Genomic DNA, 14404 nt, shown 5'->3' with positions numbered 1-14404 from the left:
TATTTTATCATGTTGGTTATACATGTGTCTTGGTCTGTTTGGGCTGCTATAACATATTACCATAAACTGATTAGCAACAGAAATTTGTTTCCCACAGTTCTGGAGGCTGAGAATTATAAGACCAAGTTGTAAGTGAATTAGGTGTCTGGTGAGGGCCCATTTCCTACTTAAAGTTGTGCCTTCTAGCTGTGTCTTACATGGTACAAAGGACAAACTACCCTCCTGGAGTCTCTTCTATAAGGGCACTAAAAATGCCCTCATGACCTAATCACCTCCTAAAAACCCTACCTCTTGATGCTACCACTTCAGAGGTTGGGATTTCAGCATATTTGTTTTGGGGGACACAGACATTTGGACCCTAGTAACAGGTGTACACATTTGTCAGAATGTGTTTAATTCTATTTATTTGAAAACTGATACAATTACAGTGTTATTGCATGCAAAATAAATATAAATGCATAAAGTTGAAAAAAGCAAAGAGGAGCTTTCAGGTAATGACAATGACAACAGAAATGACAACTGGCAACCTAGAATATGCAGACACACACTAAGAAGCACAGAACTGTTAATAGTACCTCTGTTGATATTCATAAGTTAGACAAGCTTAAGTTATATTCAGTACAATTTTCTAATTAGTCAACAAGGTATATAACTTTTGGAAAGGTTTTCTTTAATACTTAATATTAAAAGTTTAAGAACTAAAATGGCTAGATGTCAGTGGTGTATACCATTTAGTACAATAAACATATTTTCTAGATTTTAACTAAAGAATAGTGATTAATGTTGGGAAATAAATCTGAAATGGGACTCAGATGTAGTCTCTTTTAAGAATAGAGTCTGTCAGAAAGGCAGGAAAAGTTTCTACGGAACAATTTGCTTGATAAACAATTTAAACAGAACATTTTTCTTTATGTGATTTGTGTAAGTGATTTAGATTCCCAGTTGGTAGAAGAAACAAAAAATGTGGCATCTAAACTAAGCAGGTTGTTTCAGCGTTTTATTTATAATATATTCCAGAACTGTTAGGAACTTCAAGATGCCATAATTAAATGTGCTAAAATACAGCCATTTGTCCTGGTTATAATAATGAAGCAAACTGACATATGTAGACAAGTTTAATGGTAGCCTATATAGTTTAACAGTATTTGTCTCTGGGATTTTTCACAGCTTGTACATGGCAATCAAATGTGCTTGAATTACTGAAATGATGAATTGAAATAAGAGTTCTGTAGTATTTTATTATAAGGTTAGTCTTCAAAATAATAACCTTTAAAATTAGTTTGTGGGTTTGTTTTTTTTTAAAATGTTTTTCAAGTAAGTTACTTTCTGTGGAGTGTCATGGAAGTAGTAAACACATTAGTTACCACATATTAACTAATGTGGTTTCTCAAACAAGACTGACAGTTTGTCTGTTTTTTTGTTTATAGAAAAGCTAATTTCTGATCTTTGCATCTGTTTTAGTAATAGTTATGCACGAGTGCGAGCTGTGGTGATGACCCGAGATGACTCAAGTGGTGGATGGTTACCACTTGGAGGGAGTGGACTAAGCAGCGTTACTGTCTTCAAAGTCCCTCATCAGGAAGAAAATGGCTGTGCTGACTTTTTTATCCGTGGAGAGCGACTCAGGGACAAAATGGTAATGAATAAGTATCTATTGATATAATTTTGGGACACTTGTACAAAATGAGTTATCTTTAAAATTATGATTTGTGTACTGTTATTTATGAGAATTATTTTTGTCTATGAATCAATGATTATGTTTCTGAAACTGTTTTATATTTAAGACTGTAAAATATGACATTTACCTTCAAACTGAGACCCACATTATATATGTTAGAGGCGGCATGCTGCTTTTCCATTTAGGTCTAATGCAGAATCATTCATGAGTAGACCCCCTACTTATTAAACCAGTTACACCTTGCCCTTCCTTCTTCTTGCAATTCCCTAGACCAAAGATTGACAAACTAATCCACAGGCCAAATTTGGGGTCTCCACCTGTTTTTATGTGGCCTGTGAACTCAGAATGGTTTTTGTGTTTTTAAACAATTGAAAAAAAATCAAAGAAGAATAATTTGTTATTGTGAACAATGCTGCGATAATCATATGTGTGCAGGTATCTTTTTTATAGAATGATTTGAGTTCTTCTGGGTATATTCCCAGTAGGGGGATTGCAGGGTCACATGGAAGGTTGATTTTTAGAACTTTTAGGAATTGCCACACGGATTTCCACAGAGGCTGTACTAGTTTACACTCCCACAACAGTGTAGAAGTGTTCGCTTTTTGCCACATCCTCTCCAGCATCTGTTATTTTCTGAGTTGTTGATGATGGCCTTTCTGACAGGAGTTAGGTGATATCTCAGTGTAGTTTTAATGACAACTGTGCTGCCCATCAAAAGAGGACTGAATAAAAATAAAGTGGTACATATACACAATGGAATGTTACACAACCATGAAGAAGACCAAAATCATGAACTTCGCAGCAACCTGGATGGAATTAGAGTTTATAGTACTGAGTGATCTTTCACAGAAACAAAGATCTGAGCGTCACATGTTCTCACTCATAAGTGGCCCTTGAACAACGACTGTAATACTGTCACAGGGTTGACAGTAGCAGGAAACTGCCGGGGAGGGAAAGGTGGGATTGACGGTAGTCAATATCTGCCTGGTGAAGGGAGGCACACCTCATCAACAAGGGTACCTGCACAATGAATATTTTCATACCTAAACCTGAATTGTACTCCACAATTTTAAAAATAATGAAATAATAATTTTTGAAATATAAGAATTATATGAAATTCATATTCCAGTGCCCATAAGTTAAGTTTTATTGGAGTATAGCCAAGGTCATTCCCCATATTCATAGGCTCATAAGGCTACCTGGTAGCCAGTCTGATTTTTAACTATCTTTCACTCAGATGAGTGTTTTCTTATATGTATATATTTTTAAATTTTAGTCCAACCTCTTATAATGTGAATTATTTGTTCTCTTTTAATTAATATGGAAAGCTCTTTTACCTTCTTTATTTCATTTGTGAGCAAAAAAACAACTAATTATATCTGAAAAGCTGGGCACTATTTGTGTCATTTCTACATCAAGAAAAAGAGAGAGTACACTTAGTAGTAAAATGAAAAGTGCCCAAAATTTCTAAGACCCTTGAAAATAGCTAGGATTCCCTTTAAGTGTATATTTATGGACTGGCTTATTTAGCATCTGTGTTATTTCTGTTGGAAATGTGTTTTAAATTCCAAGTAATTCTTTTCATACATGAGCATTTTGAATACAGCCTACTTTCAGTTTGGGGGATCTTGGTTTCTTAATACCTTTTTTTTTTTTAACTACTGAATTATTTCAGTAATTTAAAAAGTTGCCGAACTTATCAATGTCCCAATTTCGTCTGTAGGTTAAAGGGAGAATTAACCCATATCTTTTTGAAAGCCTTCCAACTTTAGTGTTTTACTAGTTGATGATTCACTTGCATTACACATGATATAATGTATCTCAACCAGAATGAGCTTTTAGAATTGTAGGAAATCCCAGTTGAATTCAGAAGTGAATACAATAAATTTAATGTGTGATCCTTTAAAAGTTTAAATACTTAAAGGTGGTTCTGGCCTTGGATAAAATGTTGCCTGTCATATACTATTGCTTTTTTTCTTAGCTTGGTGACATCCAAAAATGGGCCTATTGTGGCTTCTCCTAGAGTATAATGCTTCTAGTCTGAGCCAATAATAACTGGGGAAAGTTGTTGGAGAAATTGTAGATTTCTAGAAACTGAGTAAAACTTTTAAGATCTAAGGTGTTCTTTCAGAAGTAAAAATAGAGGAGAAGAAGGAAGTCAAATGTAAGAGTTGGAGAAAAGGCTTGCTAAAAAAAAAAAAGTGTTAAAACAAGGAAAGGATGACCTAGATGTGAAATAGAGAAAAAAAATTAGTAAAACATGAGTATTGGATATTATGGAGATGGACAGTTTACTTTAGATAATAAAGGACCAAACCTGCATAACTAGGAGTGAAGCTGGTCAGGTTGATGGGTTGGTTGATTGTTCAGAGTGTGGCTTAAACCATGAAGCTACTGATAATAAACTTGAGATTCATAAAGAATACAAACTTATTCCCTCTGATAAGACTTAAAAATAAAGAGTACTTAACCTAGCCTTAGGTTGTAGAATTATCTTTATAGGCTAATAAGAAAATAGATTATTCTATTAGAAATACTGACCAGGAACCAGAACATCTGTTGTTTCACCTAACCATTCCTCCTTGAGGAAGCTTGCTATCAGTGAAACAGATAATAAAAGTATCTCAGTGTAGGCATAAAGGAGAAATTGCTTTCAGTTTGAGGGTTGCCATATTTCTTAGAGGGATTAAAACATTCTGTGTTATGAGGACTTGTGTGATCAAAGACAGAGGCAACAGCTCATGGCTGGCTATAAATCGAAAATAGCAAAGTTTTATGGAGTCTCAAGGCAGATGAGACAATGACATTGAAATAAGTAGATTAATTAACCCTCTCTGCTGAGTAATTTTTTTTTTTTTTAAGAGATGGGATCTTGCTGTGTAGCTCAGGCTGGTCTCAAACTCCTGAGCTCAAGCAGTCCTTCCACCTTGGCTTCCCAAAATGCTGGGATTACAAGCGTGAGCCAGGAGCCACTGTGCTCAGCCAACTTGTGACCAAGACTGTTTCTGAAGAGTTTAGTAATAGAATTGAAATATATATACATTCTTTTTCATTATTCACCGCATTTGGGGATTATTAATGTCTATTTCAATAGACTTTTCTTAATTGATTTATTTTAATCAATTTTTCTGTGTTCTGGTTTCCATTTTTTTTCCTTAAGATTATGAAGTCAGTAAGTGTACAAGATTTCTCCCAAATTAATGAGAGCTTTCTTTTAAAAGACTTCTCAGTGAAATAAGCAGTGCATTTTAATAATTTTTCCAATATAATAATTAATTATATAAAAGATAGTTGCTAAAAACTGTTCAGTATTCAATTTGCCTGTGGGCCACATCTTAGAACCCCCTACCTTAGATGAATTCTAGAAGTGAGATTCCTGCCCCTCATGCCCCTTGAATAAACATGTGCCCTTTAAGAAAGAATAAATAGTAAGGAGAGGAGCATATGGCCACTTGTGTGGCTAATAAAAAAATACTAGATAATATGTTAAAGGACGTTTATAGGCCAGAATACTGGTAACAATAGTGAAGAAAAAAGATAGCTTTTCTCAATGATGAGTGAACCCCTTTGGCAGACTTTTTCAGCCTTTGATTTGCAATTACTATACAATTAGTCTGTACTAAGTCTTGTTATACTTCCCAAAATGTTATATCTCACGCTTTCTTTTTTTCCAAGAAAGAGGGCACAAAATAAAAATCAGGCTGCTCAAGATGTTTTCATTTTGCGTAATTGGGTCAGTACTCTTTCATTCATTCATTCACTCCTTCAGAGTGATCAGAAGTAATTATTCTTGTGATGCTTCCTTAAAACTTGTTCTCCTTCATGGTACCTACAAACCTTGAGTTTATTTCCTGGGTTATCCTTTTGATACTGTAAATTAGATCTTCCCAACTCCTGTGCCATGAATGGATTAAAGTGACTGGAGCCTCCAGACTGGCTACTTTATAAATGTTATTTTTTTATATGTACTTGAGGAGAAAAGGGTTCAAAAGCACTGCTCTGCATAACTGGCTTTCATGCTTTATTGAAAGAATTTGAAACACCAGGCTTTGGTGTTGCAGCCTAAGAAAATGAAAGTACTACCTTTTTTGAGGACACCTGGGGATAGAATGATCTTTGTCAAGGATAGATTTTCAGGGCCTCTTTCTTGATGTATATGAACTGTATTCTCTATTTTCTTCTAAATTGTTATATCCTTGAGTCCTTCCTTTAATTCTGTAATCCAAGTTAGTATTACCTTGGACCACATAAATTTTAAATTGCTCACTAAAATTTAGCTGTCGATTTGTGTAGGTCATAGATCTCTGCATTCCTCATGTTAGAAATTTCTCTTTTACATTTACTTTTCATTGGATGTAGTGGCTTCTCTCTTAAAATAGGACACATCTCTCTTATGAACATTTTATCAAAATGTTTACCATACATATAGGTTATGTTATTTGACCATTTTTAACTGAATTGTATGTGATATGTAAATTTAAAACTCTGAATTATAATACACCTCTAGATTCTTTGTAAGTACTTGATTTAACTCATTAGTAACAAAGTTTGGTAAAATATCTATTTACTGCTAAACACAGTCTTAAATGACCAGTTATCTAAAATAGCCTTTCTTAAGCATATATAGTAGACAATAAAATATTGTAAATTTGCTGATTTTTAAAAAATTCACTAAAGCTGTGCTTTCTAAAGCATACTATGTACCAAGATATGGCAACAGATGGAATAGGCTATGTAGAATACAGTAGGATTCTTTTAAAGTGCCTGAATACTTAAGATGCTCTGTGAAAAAAAAAAAAAAAAAGCAAGGTTATAAGATAGTTAACATTATAAACTTAGACAAAGGTATTAATTGAAATGGAGAAAGGAAAATAGAAATATTGGAGTTATTTGTCAGATTAATAAGTATTAGGTTGTGGATGGAATTGCTTATAGAAATTAAAGTCTCTTTAAGATAATGGTTCTTTAAAAACACATTTTTAGAATGGCGCTTCTTTCCAGTTATTGGGGCCTAAGACAAAACTAGAATATTCCTTTTCTGGGAAAAAAAATAAAGTAGTTATAATATAGCAATAGCAGTATTAAAAATGAGACTCATCCCTTTTCTATCATGGAGAAATTTTAAAAGACCAGGGAAGTATCTTTCTGCTTTGGGTTGAACTTCATAAAAGCACAGAACAAGAATTTCCTGCTAAGCTTTTCCACTGTGCCTCTGTGAATTATTCCATTGTGAAGTCTCAATCCCTGTACAGAAGTGCTAGCTTTTCCTTACTTAGCCTTCCTTGCAGTTCTGCCTCTTGAAGGATACTAGTTCTTCTATTTCCCATAATACAACAGAATTAAGAAAAGTGTGGGAGTGGGAGTAAATGATGGTGCAACATTTTTATTGGTCTTTATTTCCCTTACAAGTTATTAGTCTGTCACCCACATATAAAAATCCCATTATAGACTCTACCATTCAGATCACCATCCATTAACTTTTACTTTCCTTAACTTTTTAACTTAACTTTTACTGACCTTAGCAACTCTTCTCCATAACCAGCTTTTCCACATCTGACCCTCATCATCATTCTTGGCTACTTTTCTTTGCAGTCTTGACCTTCTGGTCTTCATTTCAGCAGGCTACTTTCCTGGATCTGGTTGTTACCCAGAACTGTTTCATTTGAGGAATTTTATAATTTCCTGTCATTTCTTTTTTATTCCCCTCCTACTGCTCTTCAATTTCATGTCTTCTCTATTACTTTGTGCCTCCAATTTTTCCCTAATTTATCTAGATTCCTTCTGACTTTGATATCCTTTTTTTATTGTTTTCTTTTTTGATACAATCTAAATTTGTCCTATCACTCTCTTAAACCACTCTTTTATTCAAATTTCAGTAGACAATATATTGCTAATTTTTTTACCTTTACGCTAAAGTAACTTCACTTAATCCTACAGTATTCCCTTTTAATAATCCCTTTTTAAAGGTGAATCTTGGCAGGGCATGGTGGCTCACTCTTGTAATTCCAGCACATTGGGAGACTGAGATGGGGGATCACTTGAGGTCAGGAGTTTGAGACCTGCCTGGACAGCATACTGAGATGCTGTCTCTACAAAAATAAAAAATTAGGTGGATGTGGGGGCATGTACCTATAGTCCCAGCTACTGAGGAGACTGAGGCAAGAGGTTTGCTTGAGCACAAGAGTTTGAGGCTGTGATGAGCCGTGATCATGCCACTGCACTCCAGCCTGAGTGACAGAAGAAACCCTATCTCGTTAATAGATTAGATGGATAGATGGTTCGACAGATAGACAATAGGTAGGTAGGTAGGTAGGTAGGTAGGTAGGTAGGTAGGTAGGTAGGTAGATAGACAGACAGACAGACAGACTGACATAAATGTGAGTCATTCATTCATGTAGCAAATAGATGTTGAGCAGCTACTATGTACTAAACATTTCTAGGCACTGGAAATATTTACTGTAAATGAACAAAGATAGAAATCTTGGTTCTTAAGGAAATATACATACTAGTGAGGGATAAATAATTGTTACAATAAATAAGTAAAATAGATAATATGCTAGGAAGTGCTAAGGGGAAAAGAAGAAATGATAGGGAGTTATTGGGGGGTATTGGTTAAAATTTATACAGATATAGTGGCTAATAAAGGCCTTAATGTGACGGTGGGCAACTTTTGTATAAAGATTATTTATGTTATAAATAAGGCCTTATATTTTTAGTATGTATGTTCAGATTTTCAAATTTTGAGTATTCTTAATGAACAATGAATTTATTTTGGTTCAGTTCTTACGCTAACTACGTAAGATCTTGGACTTTCTTGAATTTGGTGAATGATATCAAAATGTGTATCAATAATAGTCATATACGTAGGAATTTTCAGTGATTCCCCCTTGTGTTCAAATAGATTTCTTTATTCTTGATTATGTTTCATTCCTTTCCTCTCTGCCACTCTCATATCTTGCCTATAAATATGCCTCCTTATTTTTTATTGTCCAGTTTTACTTAGCTCTTTATAGCTAGGTAAACAGTCCAACATCCTGTTTACTATAATGAAATTTCTAAAGCTTGGGTCTAATATTGTTAGTATTCCCTAAGAATATCCTAAAGACTATTCCATCCCCTTAACACAGAAAATATGTATAATCTGGCCCTTTGCTCCTTTGTTTTTGTCTGATTTTTTTCTCTAAGGCAGTAGTAATTCCTATGGTCCTGCTTTACTGAGTTACTTGTGGCTTGTGGTTCATCAGAAGCAATCGTGCATTGAACTTAAGAAAATGTACTTTCCTTTTTTACATTAGTAAATATGGAATTATAAAAATAGAATATTGAGTTTATGTGGTGTAGAGTATGTAGATAGACATCTTGCTAGTCGACAGGAAATGATAATGGCTTGGAATAGTATCCTTTTTATTGTCACAGGTAAGACAAAGATGAAAAACAGAAAGTTGTGTTAGGTTAGAGGAAGTACTCTGGGCCAAACCAATTTTGCTCTGAAGAACTGGAATTGGGAGAAATGCTAATAACGTCCAACCAATCCAAAATTTCCTGTCCATTTCAGGGCTCTCTATTGAAAAGCTAATAAAAATATTGTTAACTGTATTACACAAATTTAGTGACTCTCCTAGCAGTTGTTTTGTAACAGTTAGTTCTTTAGCATTGCCATTATTCCTTGAAGAGAATTAAAAAATCTGTCTGTTAGCATTCCTGTTCTCTTTTTTTTTTTTGGAGCCTTGTGAGACCTGGTTCCTGAACATTAAGGAACTACTATTCTGTTCTCTCGAGGTTTTCTGTAATCTTTTCATTTCAAAATCTTATTTTGGTTCAATTACAATTCCATTTGTAATTTATAACCTTTCCAAGATTGACTTTAAAATTCAGCATAAATCCCTGAGGTTTCATCAGGAGTTTGTTCTGTTTTATTGTTGAGTAGTATTCTGTGAAATGTCTGTATACAGTTTTCTTAGCCAGTGACTCATTGAAAGACATCTAGGCTTTTTCCAGTTTGGGGCTATTACAAATAGGGCTGCTGTGACCATTCATGCTCAGGTTTTTCTGTGAATATAAGTTTTACTTATCTAGGATAAAGGACATAGCATGTAACTGCTGTATTATATGGTAGTTGCAAGCTTAGTTTTGTAAGGCACTGCCAAACTTTTCTTTAGAGCAGCTGTATCTTGTTACATTGCCAACAACAGTGTATGAACAATCCGTGTTCTAAGCATCCTAACCAGAGTTTCATGTAGTTACTGTTTTTATTTTAGTCATTCTGATAGGTGCATAGTGATAACTCCTTGTGGTTTTAATTTGTCTTTTCCTAATGGCTAAAGACGTTGAATATCTTTTCATTTGGTTATTTGTACTTTCTTTGCTGAAATGTCAGATCCTGTCTTTTGCCCATTTTTCATTGAATTGTTTGCTTTTTAATTATTGATTTTGAGAGTTTTTTATATATTTTAGATACTAGTCCTTTGTTGAAAAAGGTAATTTAAAAATTTTTTCTCCCATTTTCTGTAACTTGTCTTTTCATGCCGTTAATATAGTCTTTCACAGAGCAAAGTTTTAAATTTTGATACGGTCTATTTTGTTCATTTTTCCCTTCATGTATTATGGATCATATTTTTGGTGTCAAGTCCAAAAAACTCTTTGCCTAGCCATAGGTCCTGAAGATTTATCACATTTTTCCCCTAAAAGTGTTATAGTTTTACATTTTGTATTTAAGCCCAGTCGTCCATTTTAATTTTTATATAAGGTGTGATTACTTAGATCAACAATCCTTTTTTAAAAATCTTATGAATGTCTAATTTTTCTAACACCATTGTTTCAGTTGAGCATGTTTTGTATGTTCTCTCTTATATTCCTTTGCTGTGTTTGTCTCTGCCTCCACCAATACCACACAGTGTATTACTCTAACCACATAGTAAGCTCTAATTTGGGGTAGAATGATTCCTCCCATTTTACTCTTCTTTCTTAAGATCATTTATGTTATCCCAGGGTTTGTACCTTTCCATGTAATTTATAGAATAATTTTGTCTATTTCTACAATAAATCCGTGTTGGGATTTCAATAGGGATTGTATTAAATCTATGAATCACCTTGGGGAGAATTGACATCTTTACTATGATTAGTCTTATGACCCTTTAACATACGGTGTCTCTATTTAGGCCTTCTTTGAATTCTTGCATTAGCATTTTGTGATTTTTCAGCTCACAGATTCTTTATGTTTTGTTAATTGTATACTTAAATATTTCGTGTTCTTCAGAGAAATTGTGTATGCTGTTATGTTTTTAATATTGGTTACTGCATGCACATTGTATGTATATAGAAATGCAATTAATTTCCATGTATTGCTTTTGTATCCTGTTACCTTGTTAACCTATGAGGATTTTTTCATAAATTTCCTGGGGCTTTTTTGTTGTTGTTGTTATATAGAGAAGGTCTTGCTTTGTTGCCCAGGCTGGTCTTGAACTCCTTTAGCGATCCTCCAGCTGCCACTTTACATTTGCCAAGATTCCAGGTGTGAGCCACCATGCCATGCCTTCTGGGATTCTTAAATGCAAGACTGTCATACCATCTACAACTAGAAAGAGTTTTATTTCTTCCTATTCAATATATATGCCTTTGCTTTTTCTTGCCTTATTGCTGTGATTGGAACTTGTAGTTCTGTGTTGAATACAATGAAAATATGTGTACATCCTTGCCTTGTTACAGATCTTGATGGAAACACATTCACTCTTTCACCCTTTAGTATGATGTTAGCTGGGGTTTTTTGTAGACATCCTTTATCAAACTGAGATAATTCCCCTCTATTCCTAACTTGCTGATTATTTTTATCATGACTGGTTATTGATGTTTGTTAAATATTTTTTCTGTGTCAGTTGATATGATCGTGACACCATTAGCCTATTGACATGATAGATTACATTGATCTTCGAATGTTGAACCAGTCTTGGCTGCATGCATGTGGTCATGGTGTATGATTTTTTTTATATAGTTTGGTTTTGATTTTTTAATGTTTTGTTGAGGAATTTTGCATCTAAGTTCATGAGAAATACTGGTTTGTAGAGTTTTTGGGGGGTTTTTGGTACTGTCTTTGTCTAATATTGGTATTAAGTTTATACTGTCCTCATTAAAATAAGTTGGGAAGTGTTCCCTCCTATTCTGTTATCCCAAAGAGATTATGTAAAATTGGTATTATTTCCTCTTGAAATGGTGATATTTTCCAGTGAAACTGTCTCAATATGGAGATCTCTTTTCAGAAATTTTAAATTACAAATGTAATCTCTTTCATTGTTATAGGACTGTTCAAGTTATCTATTTCATCTTGGTTAAATTTTGGTAATTTTTGAATAATTGGTCCATTTCTTCTAATTAGTCTAATGTATGACCATAAAGTTATACTTAGTAGCTCAATTATTCTTTTAAAGGCTGCAGGATTTTTAGCAATATTCTCTGTTTTATTCTTGTAACCAGTGATGTGTGTTGTGTGTCTTTGCCCTTTTGTTGGTCTTGCTAGAGATGTATCAATTTTATTGATTTTTTTCAAACCAGCTTTTTGTTTTCTTGATTTTTCTCTTTTATTTCTATTTTTAATTTCATGGATTTCTCTTCTCTGTAATTTTCTTTTTTCTGTTTGCTTTGGATTCATTTTCCTCTTTTTCTACTTTCTAGTAGAAGGAACTTCGACTATTGATTTGAGATCTTTTCTCCTTTTAAAAAGGCTTCAGTTCACTATATTATAAAGTTTTGACTTATAAAGTTGAGCTTTATTCATTAAGTTATTTAAATCTTATTTTTTGTCTACTTCCACTTTCAAAGGCTTAAGATCTTCAGTGTCATTATGCTTTTGGATATTTTTGTATTTCTAAATAGTTTTTTTTTTACATAAGTATTGCTGTATAAATTGGTTTATAAATGTCTTGGCTATTAAAGCCTTAGATCTTTGAGATAGATTTCATCAAACTTATACTGGCCACTGTTCAAATTATGGAGACCAATTGAAGGTAAAGAGAATTGTTTAAGCTCGTTTGGTTTTATTTTGTCAGTTCAGAGATCTAGCAGCCTATGGGAACTTGGGATAAGTGGGTCGAGAAACAGGGAATATTGCCTGTGCCCAAGAGTTTTTTATTGTTCTTTAGTGTGTCCATCAGGAGTTAGAGCCTTGTCCTATTTAGGAGTAAGTTTTGATGGTTTCCTTTTTGCTAGTAGTAATCCCCTACAATCTCTACAAGTGATGATGATATTCTTGTTCTTTGGCCCCTAGTGCTTAATGTATTTAGCAGAGGTTCTGATAGAATCCCACATTTATTTCACACTCATTTCCACATGCCCTTTCATTCTTGCTTTCTACTCATATATATATTTCAATAGGTAAAGGTCTCTAGTGGTTTTCTTATTTATTAATCAGTTTTGGTAAGTTGTACTTTTTTTTTTTTTTCTTTAAGGAAACTAGCCATTTCACTTAGGTTTTCATATTTAGGATGAAAACACTTTTTATTGTATCCTTTATTTTTACTCATTTACTATGCCTTCAGTTTTGTTCCTCTTTTCATTCTTAACATAGTTTATTTGTACTTCTGCTTTTTTTCTTGTTTTTCCATTTCACTGATCTTTACAAAGAATCAACTTTTGGCCAGAATACTTATAAAAACTCCTGTACACCTTTTACCCAAATTCACCAATTTGCCACGGTAATTGTATCATTCTCTCCCTTTCCCAGCACACAGACACACACACACTTATTTTTTCTGAACTATGTGATGTAATTTGCATTACTGCCTAGCTTTTACTCTTTAATAATACTTCAGTATATATTTCCTAAGAACAGGGATGTTATCTTACAAAAATCACAGTATAGTTATCCTATTGAGTAAGTTTAACATAAATACAGTACTTTAATCTGTAGCCCATATTCCAGTTTTGGTGACTGTCCTAATAATGTTCTTATAGCATTTTTGTTTCTTCAGTACACGATCATGTAGCATTTATCTGTCATAACTTTTTAGTCTTCTTTAAAATGGAGTATTTCCTCAGTTTTTCATGCATAGACATATTTAAAGAATCTGGCCAGTTATTTTATAGAATTCAACTTAGACTTGTCTGATGTTTCCCTGTGATTAGGTCATATTATTTATCCTAGTCCATAATATCATGTAGCATCTTGTGCCGTAAAGTAAAGGAATACTAAAACAAAGATGTAATCATGTTGAAAAGACAAGAGTTAGCATGAAGGAGTTCCCCTTGTCCAACTATAGTACTGAGTGGTCTGTCACAGGAACAAAGAACCGAGTCCCACAAGTTCTTACTCCTAAGTGGTCCTTGGACAATTATACTCTAAAAAAGGAATTGGCAGTAGTGGGAAATTGCCAGCAGGAGGGGGAGGGGGGAGAAGGGAAGGCACCTCATCAACAAGGGTACCTGTATAATGAACGTTTGTATACCTTACCCTGAATTGCACCCCACATCTTTAAAATAAAAAAAAGTTTTAATTAGGATAAATGTTTATCATGCATTGACTAAAACATAAATCCATGTTGTCCATATTCTAACAAACACATGGAAAGAAAGGAGTTCCTCTTTTTTTATAGAATTTTTAAAAACTAATTTATATTCTCACTTTTATTCATATGTTAGGCTTATTATATTTATTTTTAACTTTTTTTTTTTTGAGTGGGAGTCTCACTCTGTCGCCCAGACTGGAGTGCAGTGGCTGCTTCCAGCCACCGCAGCCTC

The 14404-nt window shown here is 33.8% G+C and overlaps 1 protein-coding gene across 1 annotated transcript in view; it reads left to right on the top strand.

The window, feature by feature from the left end:
- Window positions 1-14404, top strand: part of SPRED1 (sprouty related EVH1 domain containing 1) — a 115849-nt gene that overhangs the window by 50922 nt on the left and 50523 nt on the right. Inside the window, exon 2 of the mRNA XM_008064441.1 lies at window positions 1462-1636. Coding sequence (XP_008062632.1) covers window positions 1462-1636 — 175 coding nt within the window. The remainder of the gene's footprint in view (window positions 1-1461; window positions 1637-14404) is intronic.

Source organism: Carlito syrichta, unplaced genomic scaffold (genome assembly GCF_000164805.1).
Source record: "Carlito syrichta isolate Samal-C Ts95f unplaced genomic scaffold, Tarsius_syrichta-2.0.1 Scaffold307338, whole genome shotgun sequence".
Lineage (NCBI taxonomy): Eukaryota > Metazoa > Chordata > Mammalia > Primates > Tarsiidae > Carlito > Carlito syrichta.
The sequence above is the reverse complement of the archived record's forward strand: the minus strand, read 5'-3'. Positions and strand labels throughout refer to the sequence as shown.